Below are 14848 nucleotides of genomic sequence, written 5' to 3'. Positions count from 1 at the left end.
GACCACAGCCTGGGGACTCAGCTTATTGCTGACAAAGTAAAACCTACAGCTTGAATGAGTCGGCACACAACAAAGCACAGCCACAGGGATTTGTATTTAAATTTTTTTTGTATTTACCATGAGGAAGAAAGTCTTTGACACAGACACATTCCAATGCCTTCCTGGAGAGGCTTGACAGGACGAATGGTAAAACCAGAGTATGGCTTAAATGAATATGATTCTATCTGACCACTAAATACAAGCATTAAGACACAAACAAACTTTATACAAATGATTAAAGATCCAAAATCAAAAGTTAGTCTGTTGCCTCTCTGAGCAGATGTTGGCAAGATCCTATCACAGCACATTAAAACTTGGCTCGAACCAAACAGCATTTACATTTGCCGTACAGAGCACAATCTGCAAAAATGATATTCACAAATCACATGGACATCAGAGACACAATATATTACAGAGAAGGAAAGACAAATTGTGACAAGAGCCAAGCAGTGGAGTCTAATCCCAGTCTGTAAGAACACACACTTGGAATATGCGTTTGAGTAATTATAACCCAATACAGAAGCCAAAAGATCTTATTACAGAGAACTGTGCCGAGTCCAAAAGCTAACTCTAGACAGAAGGAAAGTTTTCAAACCTTGGATCAGATTTGGAAGAGTTGTGCAGGAAAATACACACTGGGCCAACACAGTCAATTTAGGAAATTAACTTGGAAAAATAAAAAAAAATAAAACAGAAAGAATAGCATAAAATACATATAAATATGCTCTTGCTGTTTTATAGAATCAAACTTTACATTATTGTGCAAATCCTTCAACTGGAGCAATCTGTAACATGTATACAGTAGAAGTCAAAAAAGAATTCACTGCTCATCTCCCGTTCATGTGAGAAGATAGGAATGAGTGGGAGAATAAGCTGCTGTGGTTCCATAATACACATATAAAATGTTTTCTCTGTATTAACAACAGAACAGGGTGGAGGGGGAACTGCATCAGTAGTACATCAGCCCTGCAGAGCTCAGCTGGAATGGCGTTCAGAACGGGGAGAGGCTCGGCACTTTGATATTGATGTCTCCGATGTTGATGTTGCGGGGAATCTCGGGAAGGTTCATGTTCTTCACGGCAGAGACGGCGCGAGCGGGGGCCGCCGATAGACCTCCCTGCCAACACAAAATAACATGGCAAACACCTTTAAAAGGTCCAGTGTGTAACGGTTTTAGTTATTCATTATCAAAACTCCAAAACACCTTAAAACTAGAAATCACTTCCACCTTTCAATACTTTTAAAAACCTTTTAAAAGGAACACGCCGACTTATTGGGACTTTAGCTTATTCACCGTAACCCCCAGAGTTAGACAAGTCCATACATACCCTTCTCATCTCCGTGTGTGTTGTAACTCTGTCTGACACCCCCAGCATTAGCTTAGCCTAGCACAGATCCTGCAGGTAACTGGTTCCAACTAGCCTACTGCTCCGAATAAGTGATGTTCCTATTTCCATGTTGGAACATGGATCCTATTTCCATGTTGTGATTTATATACATCTGTATAGTCACAACGTGTACAAAAAATAAGGTCACATGAGACACAGCCATCTTCTAACTGTATACAGTGGGGCAAAAAAGTATTTAGTCAGCCACCAATTGTGCAAGTTCTCCCACTTAAAAAGATGAGAGAGGCCTGTAATTTTCATCATAGGTACACAAAAAAAACAATCCAGAAAATCACATTGTAGGATTTTTAATGAATTAATTGGTAAATTCCTCGGTAAAATAAGTATTTGGTCACCTACAAACAAGCAAGATTTCTGACTCTCACAGACCTGTAACTTCTTTAAGAGGCTCCTCTGTCCTCCACTCGTTACCTGTATTAATGGCACCTGTTTCAACTTGTTATCAGTATAAAAGACACCTGTCCACTAGGGGTGGATGGAAAAATCGATACAGCATAGTATCGCAATATTTTCTGTGGCAATACTGTATCGATACACAGACGCCAAGTATCAATCTTTCATTATATATGTGTTGTCAGTTTGTCTGCTTGACAATCTGATTTTGCAGCAATACAATTGAAGTGAGATGAACAAAGAGAAATGTATCTTTTTAGATAAAACCGATGTTGATAATTTGAAATTGGGAAAAATGTTTAGTTGGAAAAAAGTTAATGAATTGCAATATATCGCAGAATATTGCAATATGTTTAAAATCGCAATAATATCGTATTGTATCATAAGTATCGTGATGATATCGTATTGTAAGGCCTTTGGTGATTCCCACCCCTACTGTCCACAACCTCAAACAGTCACACTCCAAACTCCACTATGGCCAAGACCAAAGAGCTGTCAAAGGACACCAGAAACAAAATCGTAGACCTGCACCAGGCTGGGAAGACTGAATCTGCAATAGGTAAGCAGCTTGGTGTGAAGAAATCAACTGTGGGAGCAATTATTAAAAAAATGGAAAACAAACAAGACCACTGATAATCTCCCTCGATCTGGGGCTCCACGCAAGATCTCACCCCGTGGGGTCAAAATGATCACAAGAACGGTGAGCAAAAATCCCAGAACCACACGGGGGGACCTAGTGAATGACCTGCAGAGAGCTGGGACCAAAGTAACAAAGGCTACCATCAGGAACACACTACGCCACCAGGGACTCAAATCCTGCAGTGCCAGACGTGTCCCCCTGCTTAAGCCAGTACATGTCCAGGCCCGTCTGAAGTTTGCTAGAGAGCATTTGGATGATCCAGAAGAGGATTGGGAGAATGTCATATGGTCAGATGAAACCAAAATATAACTTTTTGGTAAAAACTCAACTCGCCGTGTTTGGAGGAGAAAGAATGCTGAGTTGCATCCAAAGAACACCATACCTACTGTGAAGCAGGGGGGGGTGGAAACATCAAGCTTTGGGACTGTTTTTTAAAATCGGCCTCGGACTGTGACGTCACAGTCCGAGCCGATTATGAACAGCTCACCAGGAGACTGAAGGCAGGACACATTCAGAAACCGTATCTCACTCAAAACAGCATGGATGGATTTTTTTCAAAGTTTGTATGTGTGTGGAAGCACCAGAGACACAAAAGAACACCCCAAATCCCAGAAAAAGTGTTTTTTTCATAATATGGGCACTTTAAGTGTAATGTCTTGTTTGTGTTCTACTATGTATAGTGTATGTATAGAGATTTGTGGTGTAGTATGTAACCTTTTTCCTGTCTTTTATGTATTTTGAAACTTTTTGCTGCCAGTCTTGGCCAGGACTACCTGGGAGAAGAGTTACTGTAACTCAATGGGACTTTTCCTGGTTAAATAAAGGTTGAATGAATGAAAATCTGTGTTGCCCGTTCACCAACTTGTCCTTTTTCATGAATATTTACCACCACCATCAATTCCAAGTATTCCTTTTGGCTTGAAATGTTACATTTGCATTGGCATGAACTGGGGTAGATGCTCCATATTCATGCTCCATCTTGAAATACGTTAGCCGGTAAGGGACATACAGGACGTACTGCTCCGGCTTTCGTGTTTTTCTCTGTCACATGATAAAGTCACAGATGCTGCTAACGTTTTTAAACAACCCAAACTAGGGAAAAAAGCAATATTTTTGGAAAAAGTCACATTTGTATTGCCTACATTGCTTACAATATCATCTCTCAAAAAAATAAACATTAAGTGCATTTAAGTGCCATATAAAAAAAATTTTTTTCAAATGATATCAACCTCAAACTAAGGCATACATTAAACATACACAAACATTACATGAAGTTGTGCAACTTAACTTTCAGAACTACAAGTTTCAACCTGAGACTGATCTGTATATACAGTAGGCCTATATGTAAGTATTAGTTATACTCAACCTATTTTCATTTATATATTTGATTATAATGTCACACAGCTCTGTTACACTTATGCTGTTAGATCGTTGATCAGCTGTTTCTCCAGAGAGAGAGAGAGAGAGAAAAAAAAAAAAAAAAAAAAAAAAAAAAAAAAAAAAAAAAAAAAAAAAAAAGCAATCAGCTGGGTTTTCCGAAGGGATAGTCAACGTCAGCTCTTTAGATCAGATCGTGGTCACCACTCACGGATTTTCTTGTCTTTAATTTTGGTAGTTGTTGTGTTTGGTGTAGTTTCATCGTCCATACGACTCTGGGATTTACTTTAGTCGGTCCTCTTCGTGGAATGGATGATTAAGTTAGACTCCATGTTTTCTGTTGACATGCTAAAGCACTGACGTCGTGCTATTATCGTGGTAAGCTAGTTTGATTTTGCAGTAGACATACTGTACAGAGTTTTAGTTTTAATTACGTTTGAACTGATTCCAAACTTTGGACCCTTTCTGTCGTTTTCTCCAGCCTGTCTCTTCTCTTAGCCTCTCGCTATTTACGCTCTGGCATGTGTCGCCAGCAGCAGACTGAGGATCGAGGATTTTTTGTAATCGAATTATTCGAGGAATCGTTTCAGCCCTAGACCACACGTATTCAAAATCCAAATTTCAGGAACAGGAGTCTTCTTCTTCGACCCAGAAAAATAAAAAGGAGATTGAAAAGAGCAAGAGACCGGCTTTTTGAAGCTTGAAAGCTACCGTCGCTACCTACTTTGAACTGCGTGGTGCGAAAGAGTTGGTTGCGATATATGAACTTAATGCTAGATGGGAGAAATTCCTACACATTGGACCTTTAAAGCCACCGTGAGTGAAATTTGTATGTGATCTTTGCAATCTTTGAAATGATTGGCATACGATTCTTTGTCTTTGAAAAGAAAAAAAAAAACTCCTGCATGCCTACTGTCAGTATTTTATGAAAGTATTTGAGAACTAAACTTAGCATGGTCCTTTAATGTAGCTAAGAGACTGACCTCTGACTTCTCCATGCGGTTCTGCACTTCGACCTGGGCTACGATCTCATTCATGTTGGTCTCCAACACCATGCCTCCCATCACCACCTCCTGCAAGATATAATGGACCTGCAGACAGACACAGCGCCAATTCAGTCATTAGAACAGTACTCTTTGCATGCTTACTGTGACTTCTGAATTACCTGCCAAATGCAACAGAACATTTTGAATGACATCAGATAGAAAGTTCAATAATTAAAACTGGATTTCATCACATCTGGCTCCTCCAAATGGCAGCCAGATGTAGGTGTTTAAAGCAGTGTGAAGTTCAGTATTTGCAACCCTGCCCATTTGCGTTTCTTTATACCAAATCATACAGAAGGTATGCCAGAGAGAGGTACACAATCTAATGCTGGAGAGTTCAGTCCTCTCTGGAACGTAATGTCACTCCTAAATTGAGATTTGTGAATTCCTGTGGGCAGAAAATATTTCAGGAAACATGAGACTCTCTTCTATTGCAAAACTACTCTGAAGTTAAAGATGATAAACTAGAAACAGTCATGCATGGAACAGCTTTGAAACCACTAAGGTTCAGTATTCATTAGGTAACTTTTATAAGAATATTTTTTGTCACGTTTGCTGAAACGGTCACTATATCTTGACAGTAAGACATGGTAGATATCGTGACAGTTTGAGCAAATATAGCAAAACGTTATTCTTTTATGAAGGTTACCAACTGTAGTTTTAAGCTATATTCCTAAATGTTCTCCATACAAAAAATGCACTTTATCAGTAATAGCTGCATGAAATCACAGGAGGAAAATAAATTAAAATGAATCTGTAATTTATGAATCTGTCCATGTATCTATCCGACCTGTAATATTAAGTCTGTTTAACCCTGCATGCGTGTATAATTTAAATTTTACAATGCTATGCAGGACGGTGTTCTCCAGGTAGGAAAGCCTACTGAGAGCAAAAGGTTTTCTTCTAGTAGAAATATTTTCAAGTTACATCTTGGGAAAATTCCTCAGGCCAAACCCCAGTGCACCACATGACATCAATTTCCTGCTGGGAAAATTCAATCAAGATGGCCGTAGATGTGTGTGATTAGTCTCCAGCAACACATCTAACTCAGATCCAACTCAGGTTCAAATGTAATTTCTTAAAAGTACCATCTGATAAGACATTTACAAGAAGAAACCCTGATGGGTTTTCCAAAGCTGAAAAGCAAAGGAATTTCAAAGCTGTAGAATTACTTTCTCAGAAGCTACTGTAAAGTGCGAGGAGCTCATTTTGATGAACAGCATTACTCAAAATGCTGGGTCCACACGCCACAAGGAACTGGATACATTACAACCACACAGCTGTCCCTGCTAAGCAGATGGCTGAGTAGAAAACATGACTACACACATGACTACACTACGCATTACCTCGGGGTAATGTCTCTCTACAGCTCATTCCCCTCCTTTGAACCTTTTATTGAATATGAAAAACAAAACCATTAATAACAAACTGTATCAGAGTTGGCACACATACAGTAATTATAATGGAGTTTTTTGATGAAAATAACAGACTTGGTGTGCATGGCCCTAATGTTCCTGTAGTCTTAAGGGCCATCCACAACGAGACAGATAACTATAAATACATAGTTTTAAAAATCGTTCTAACTCCAGTAACTATAACAACAACAACAGTGGCGAACAATATCGTTGGGATCCCTTTCAGAGTGATTTGATGAACAATAGAAACACTGACAGCCAATCAAAATCCATCTGAGTTTACAACACGGCACGTGTCACAGAAACTAGTGTGAGGGAATCGTGTTTTGGATGTTACTGTCATACTGTGGGTGATGTGTCTGGTTTTTGTTCGGTGCTCTGCACAGATGTGACACCCACCCGTCTGCTCTGGAGCTCTGTGCTCCGATGTTGCCTGGAGGAGGCCGCCGGTATATAAAATGTACCCGTATTAAAGAATATGTAGGATATTATACCACAGACATTATGTTGCAACCTCTGCTGTATTAGTGTATTATGTATTACTATCAGCTGGAGCGTGCAGTGTGTGATTGACACCACTGTTCAGCAGTGTAGACGCTCACATGGTTATAGTTATTGTTCTTGGTGTGGATGGCCCATAATTACCTCAGGTTATATGTTTCAAGCTACAACATTGTGCCAATGTGCTTTGGCCTACCAAATTCACTTGCATAAAACACACCCAAATATAGTGGCAGAATTTTTTTTTTTCAAATGTAGAAGTTGACCTTCTGCCCTTAACTTACCTCATTTACTTGCTTACTTTTATTTTGAACTCTACATTGACAGACAATGTAAGATCTCATGGGAGAGCTGTTAGAGATTTGTTGTCCCTCAGGTTAAAAATCAACAGTAAAGATTGTTCCGACACTGGAAAGGGGCATAATTTCAAGAGCAGGTCATTCTGTGCTGCTAATATATGTCTAAGTTAAAGCTACTGGTATGCCTCTGAGCACAACGTGGAGGCACCAACAGTAGCAAAAACACTTGCAGGTAACCATGATAGAAAAGGCTCCCCTGTTCCCCACTCACCTTGTCCATGTGGAATATGAGGTCCAGTTCACAGACGTTTTCAAAGCATTTATCCAGCGTTTCCACAAACACCTAAAGCAGAGAAGGTTTTTGGACAGTTAAAGATCTCATGTAGTAGAGTAAACATTTCAGATGTTGTTCTCAGGGAGAGAAATATTTTAAAGATTATATTTTGAGATTTCGATTATATTGGAGGGTGGGATAAATTCTAGACATCCTCTGGGATTTGTATTATCGTCAATAAATGAACACAGTTCAGAAGTCTGCTGAATAAGTAAGTAATAATAATAATAATAATAATAATAATAAGTAAGTAAAGTCAGTGGTTGGCCTCATACTAAACATTTTCTAAACTACAAAAACAGTGATTGGTTTTAGATATAATACCAATATTGATAATTACCCGACAGTGGGTCCTTTTTTATCCTTTTATTAAGAATAGGGGGTTGTGCTGATAAATATCTGATGTCAGTGATCAGTGGAAGCACTGAGCAGGTCAACTAACTCACTTCCGATCCTAAACACTGACATTTCTTAACTTTTTAGGGCACTACTGTAGCTGTGAATGAACTATATCTCTTATGTGCTATCACAAGTGAAACAATATTTCCCCACATGGACATCTTTATTGTCCCTGTGGGAAAATCTTTATTATTGGATTGTTTACTGTCTCTATCTTATAAGATTTATACTGAAATCAACAGTAGAGTATGTTTTATTTCATAGATCTTCGGCATTAAAAACAACCAGTAAGTAGGCAAGGGGTCTGTTTCCCAAAATTAATCAAATGCGGCATAATGTAATGGAAAGGAGCTTTGTTAAGTAGCTCAAGTTTGGACCATTATATGAGCAAACAGAAGGTGATGTTTGATTTTACTTCCAAAACCCTCACATTAAATGTGTCTATACAAAACAATTAAATAAAGCAGATGCTGACCTGGATCAGGTCCAGGATGCCGAGCTCACTCTCCGACGAGTCCACACAGAAGACAAAGTAGAGGGTCGCGTAGTGTCGGTAAATCAGCTTGTAGTCAGAGCCACCAATGAGACTGTAACAATTTGTTACGTGAATGAGTTGATTAGAGCAGGGATCTCCAACATTGTTTAGGCCAAAGACCCCTTAGCTAAAAGAGAGACAGAATAAGGACCCCCTACTACATCTACTGTATAAAATTAAGTTGCATTAAACTGGGACGCATGGATGAAAATAGGCCAATTTATGTTTGCTATTAAAATGTTAGATTCATGTTAATGGATATTTTCAGACATGCAAAAAATGCTAATTTGGCAGACCCCCTGCACTAACTCTCAAGACCCCCTAAGGGTCACGGACCCCCTGTTGAATATTTCTGGATAAGAGAAATGAAAAGAAGGTACTGAGACCAGGTCTACTTGAGTGGGTTTGCCTCCATCTAATGGTTAAAGTCATGCTACTGCAGCTGCAGTCAGCCACGTGAGGTCAGCTTCTGTAGTGACCATAGACTGTAGAATATGAATGGACAGAGCATGTGTGACGTCACCTATTGGTTTGTGGAGATCTGCTATGAGTCGTTGAGTTTGCCGTTACAGAAAAAAATTAAACGTTATTCTTTTTCGTTATTCTATAAAAATGAAAACATCATTCTATGTTGCAGAAGACTTAAAACTAGCGATTGAGACCATACACTCATTATGAAAATGTTTACTGAGGTAATAAATCAAGAGAGAAGTGGGTCACTTTCTCATAAGCCCCTGACACACCAACCGGATAATCGGCCGTCGGACAGTCTGGCGAGATCGGTGACTGGAGTCTGTTCGGTGTGTTCAGTCGGAGGAGCTGTCGGCCTTCATTTTGGTAGGCCTGACTTGCTGGGTCGGAGGGCGGGCAGTCGGACTCACTCAACCAATCTGATTGGTGGAGTGCTAACCCAGAAATAACGAGCAGGATGAGCGAACGCCTCTCAAAATCTGACCAAAATCTTTTAAACTGACCTTTGTCGATCTGAAAGACAGGTTCAGCAACTGCACGGCCTATTTTTCTCTTAAAAGGTCTTATGACATGGTGCTCTTTGGATGCTTTTATATAGACCTTAGTGGTCCCCTAATACTGTATCTGAAGTCTCTTTTAAATAGACCTTAGTGGTCCCCTAATACTGTATCTGAAGTCTCTTTTATATAGACCTTAGTGGTCCCCTAATACTGTATCTGAAGTCTCTTTTAAATAGACCTTAGTGGTCCCCTAATACTGTATCTGAAGTCTCTTTTATATAGACCTTAGTGGTCCCCTAATACTGTATCTGAAGTCTCTTTTATATAGACCTTAGTGGTCCCCTCATACTGTATCTGAAGTCTCTTTTATATAGACCTTAGTGGTCCCTAATACTGTATCTGAAGTCTCTTTTATATAGACCTTAGTGGTCCCCTCATACTGTATCTGAAGTCTCTTTTATATAGACCTTAGTGGTCCCTAATACTGTATCTGAAGTCTCTTTTATATAGACCTTAGTGGTCCCTAATACTGTATCTGAAGTGTCTTTCCCGAAATCCAGCCTTGGTGCAGAATTACAGCCACTAGAGCCAGTCCCACAATGAGCTTTCCTTAGGATGTGCCATTTCTGTGTCTGTAGCTATTGAGGAGGAGAGAGGGGGGGCAAGGTGGAGGGTGGGGGTGTGGCCTTGACCAACTGCCACTTTGCTCATTTGAAAGCCATGATGTCTCTCTCTCATGGGTGAGCCAAATTCTCTGGGTGGGCAAAGCAGAGAAAGGGGAGGTAACCTTGCTCCTTATGACCTCATAAGGAGAAGCTTCCTGACTGGTCCATCTGAGCTTTCATTTTCTCAAAGGCAGAGCAGGATACCCAGGGCTCGGTTTACACCTATCACCATTTCTAGCCACTGGGGGACCATAGGCAGGTTGGGGGAACTCATATTAATGTTAAAAAACTCATAAAATGAAATGTTCATGCCATGGGACCTTTAAAATGTTTTCAGAAACACGTTTCAGTGAACTACTTTCATAAAATACAAGATCGGCTGGAGAAGCCAGACCCACGTGACACGTTTGTCATTTTTCATTTCTTGTATTACATCAAGACGGCGTCTCTTTGGTGTGTTCTAAGGCACTTTTTGGACCTCAGGGAGCCGACTGATCAGTCGAACGGCTTTTCTGCTGACGGTCAGCCGTCAGGTTGGTGTGTTTAGGGCTGGGTACCAAACGTCGATACTTTTATGGTATCGAAAAAAATACTCCAATCCTATGAGTATTGAAAAATTCTTTCGGTGCCAAATTTTGGTTCCAAAAGCGTATGAGCGCAAGTTTATCTGTCCTCTCTGCATATTGACACGGAGCGGAGCTCCGACCGACACACACACACACACACACACACACACACACACACACACACACACACACACACACACACACACACACACACACACACACACACACACACACACACACACACACACACACACACACACACACACACACACGGAGAGGTGTGGACGGAGTAAACTGTCTGCAGTTTTGTTGAAGTCACAGAGAGTCACGGTTGGTTTCAAGTCTGGTTACAGTTTTTTAAAACTTCACGCAGACAGCGTTTGCTGCGATATGATATTAATGGCGAGCCGAAAGCGGTCGCGGTGCTGTTGACGTTACACTTCCTCTTACAAGCAGCCACAACGGTGGTTTCTCTGCCCTGATGACTGACTGACAGGCTGAGCTTGCAAGGCAAGGCACTTTTATTAATGTTACTCTGAGTGAGCAGTTTTACCAGAATTTTTTTTGATTCACAATTAAGGTGGAAAATAAAAGCTTTGTGTTTAATGTATTTTTGTTGATGTTGAAATGGATTTTAAAACATATGGTATCGAAAAAAGTATCGTTAGGAATCGGTATCGAAACTGAGGTATCGAAATTGGCACCGGATCGAAAGATTCTGAACGATACCCAGCCCTATGTGTCAGGGGCTATAGACTTCTATAGAAACCGACCTCCTTTTGCAACTGCATGTGCTGCCCCCTTCTGGAATTCAGATAGAATGCAGCTTTAAGGCACTTCTGCATTTGCAGCTGCTTTGTCCATTCATATTATACAGTCTATGGTAGTAGTGACACATCAAACCAAATAGAGAAAACCTACAAATGTGGCCCAGGGCTTAAGTAGTGAGTCTCAAAGTGTTGTCAAAATGTCATGCCTTGTAGTCTCTACCAGCACAAACTTAAAAGTCTCCAAATGTATAAAATAAGTAGTTTAACTGTCACACTACCTCAGTCTTCTTAGCAATAAACAAATCACAACATAAACAAAAATAGTACAGCTGCAGCAGCTTTTCTCATAGTAGTGCATCTATTTTTAGATGTACAGTACAGGCCAAAAGTTTGGACACACCTTCTCATTCAATGTGTTTCTTTATTTTCATGACTATTTACATTGTAGATTCTCACTGAAGGCATCAAAACTATGAATGAACACATATGGAATTATGTACTTAACAAAAAAGTGTGAAATAACTGAAAACATGTCTTATATTTTAGATTCCTCAAAAGTAGCCACCCTTTGTTTTTTGATAGCGCTGCAAACCCTTGGTGTTCTCTCAATGAGCTTCATGAGGTAGTCACCTGAAATGGTTTTACCTTCACAGGTGTGCCTTGTCAGGGTTAATTAGTGGAATTTTTTTCCCTTATTAATGGGGTTGGAACCATCAGTTGTGTTGTGCAGAAGTCAGGTTGATACACAGCCGACAGCCCTATTGGACAACTGTTAGAATTCATATTATGGCAAGAACCAATCAGCTAAGTAAAGGGAAACGAGTGGCCATCATTACTTTAACAAATGAAGGTCAGTCAGTCTGGAAAATTGCGAAAACTTTGAATGTGTCCCCAAGTGCAGTCGCAAAAACCATCAAGCGCTACAACGAAACTGGCTCACATGAGGACCACCCCAGGAAAGGAAGACCAAGAGTCACCTCTGCTGCTGAGGATAAGTTCATCTGAGTCACCAGCCTCAGAAATCCCAAGTTAACAGCAGCTCAGATTAGAGAGCAGATGAATGTCACACAGAGTTCTAGCAGCAGACACATCTCTAGAACAACTGTTAAGAGGAGACTGCGCGAATCAGGCCTTCATGGTCAAGTAGCTGCTAGGAAACCACTGCTAAGGAGAGGCAACAAGCAGAAGAGATGGACATTAGACCAGTGGAAATCTGTGCTTTGGTCTGATGAGTCCAAATTTGAGATCTTTGGTTCCAACCGCCGTGTCTTTGTGCGACGCAGAAAAGGTGAACGGATGGATTCTACATGCCTGGTTCCCACCGTGAAGCATGGAGGAGGAGGTGTGATGGTGTGGGGGTGGTTTGCTGGTGACACTGTTGGGGATTTATTCAAAATTGAAGGCATACTGAACCAGCATGGCTACCACAGCATCCTGCAGCGACATGCCATCCCATCCGGTTTGTGTTTAGTTGGACCATCATTTATTTTTCAACAGGACAATGACCCAAACACACCTCCAGGCTGTGTAAGGGCTATTTGACCAAGAAGGAGAGTGATGGAGTGCTGCGCCAGATGACCTGGCCTCCACAGTCACCGGACCTGAACCCAATCGAGATGGTTTGGGGTGAGCTGGACCGCAGAGTGAAGGCAAAAGGGCCAACAAGTGCTAAGCATCTCTGGGAACTCCTTCAAGACTGTTGGAAAACCATTTCAGGTGACTACCTCTTGAAGCTCATCAAGAGAATGCCAAGAGTGTGCAAAGCAGTAATCAGAGCAAAGGGTGGCTACTTTGAGGAATCTAAAATATAAGACATGTTTTCAGTTATTTCACACTTTTTTGTTAAGTACATAATTCCATATGTGTTCATTCATAGTTTTGATGCCTTCAGTGAGAATCTACAATGTAAACAGTCATGAAAATAAAAAGGAAACTCATTGAATGAGAAGGTGTGTCCAAAATTTTGGCCTGTACTGTACATGTATTATAAATACATGCTTAATTATTCAACATGTGAGTTTGGTACATAATCCTAGCAAACAGCAATACTCGCCTTCCACCCTCCAAGAAGTTGCAGACGTTGTCGTCTCTTTTAGAAACCAAGTGAAAAGTCTCCCGAATTATCTGCTGCTGCATGTCCTCCGCCTGCAAGGGAACCATGGGAACACGTTGGTTCCACTGGGTATCAAGCGCAAACAATTCTGGGAAATGTAGTCCCTTTGGTTGGCGTGCTTTCATTCTTAACATTTAGCTGGCTGATATAGTACTAAAAGTCGCGCAAAATAAAAAAATTAAAAATTAAAATATGTTGTCAAGAGAGGCTGCCTATTCGGCAAAGGAAGGAACTGAAAGTAACAAGTTACATTGCTGCATAAGTTACATTACATAAGCTATGCGGTTGATTCCCCTAACAGTTAACGTTACAATATTGCAAGATAGCATCGGCTAACGTTGTGTAAGTTGTTTATGTTGTCTTAGTTCATGACAAACATTCTAACACACACACACACACACACACACACACACACACACACACACACACACTTATATATCGAGGTCTAGGTAACTATGTGGTGTTAATCCCTAGCTAGCTAAACAAGAGTGAACAATGCTAGCTAATGTTTTGAACAACAGCCCCCAAATACTTACAAAATACTGATAGAATCTGATCAGCCGCGGTTTTCCGTGGTTGTTAAATATCAAGATGGCTTTAATCATGACTGTTCTTTGGTGTTGTCAAATGACAATATAAAGTAATAATTAAATTATTAAGGTTTTGACTGTTAGTTAGAGTGCTAAACGGCCTCTCAGCTAGCTGCCGGATGAGTTAATTGGCTACATCCGGTTGCGTCTCCACATTCAGCAGTCGACCTCAAACAAATACCTCCGGTCTTTTGGTCCGGACAGGTCATTGAGTGCGTTTGCATCATGGGCTGTGCTGTTCAGTCTATACCAAAGAAAAAAGAAGCAGGTTCATGGAGTATGGTTGTTTGTGTTGCACATGTAAACATCATATCCTCGTTTCAGAAACGTTGATATGATATAAACCAGGATTCTGTGGCATGTTAACACCTTATCCAGGTTTCTCAACATTCTTTATTGGTAGGCTACAATAGTGACTGAGATGGAGATAAATGAAGACACTACAACAACTCTACCCAGATGATCAGAAACCTGGATACTGTTTGAATCATTTATACAGGGATAGGTCTATAACTATTTTTTCATGTTCCATGTAAACATATCCCGAATCAGATCACAACCAGGATAACGCTAATGCCATAACCCATGTAATGTACTCATTGAAAAATGAGCTACGATTCTTTCTTTAAAATGTCCTAAATATATTTTATGTAGGTGAGGTGAAATGTGCAACTTATGTGCAAATCAGTCAGAAATACTCAAAAGAGAAAATCACAGTTCCAACATGATGTGTTGGGTAAAATGGGACTGGATAAATGTGAAGATAACTGAATTTACAGCATACGT

General features: G+C 40.3%; 1 protein-coding gene across 1 annotated transcript; it reads right to left on the bottom strand.

Annotated features, from left to right (window-relative positions):
- Window positions 1–89: 89 nt before the first annotated feature.
- Window positions 90–14217, bottom strand: ap3s2 (adaptor related protein complex 3 subunit sigma 2). The gene is made up of 6 exons (XM_039794340.1): window positions 14009–14217; window positions 13413–13504; window positions 8328–8439; window positions 7391–7462; window positions 4842–4949; window positions 90–1156 (listed from the first exon to the last, which is right to left on the bottom strand). The coding sequence occupies exons 1-6, from the start codon at window positions 14075–14077 to the stop codon at window positions 1031–1033; spliced, it is 579 nt and encodes a 192-aa protein (XP_039650274.1). The 5' UTR covers window positions 14078–14217; the 3' UTR covers window positions 90–1030.
- Between the last annotated feature and the right edge of the window lie 631 nt (window positions 14218–14848).

The sequence above is a fragment of the Perca fluviatilis genome, chromosome 3 (assembly GCF_010015445.1).
Source record: "Perca fluviatilis chromosome 3, GENO_Pfluv_1.0, whole genome shotgun sequence".
Lineage (NCBI taxonomy): Eukaryota > Metazoa > Chordata > Actinopteri > Perciformes > Percidae > Perca > Perca fluviatilis.
The sequence above is the reverse complement of the archived record's forward strand: the minus strand, read 5'-3'. Positions and strand labels throughout refer to the sequence as shown.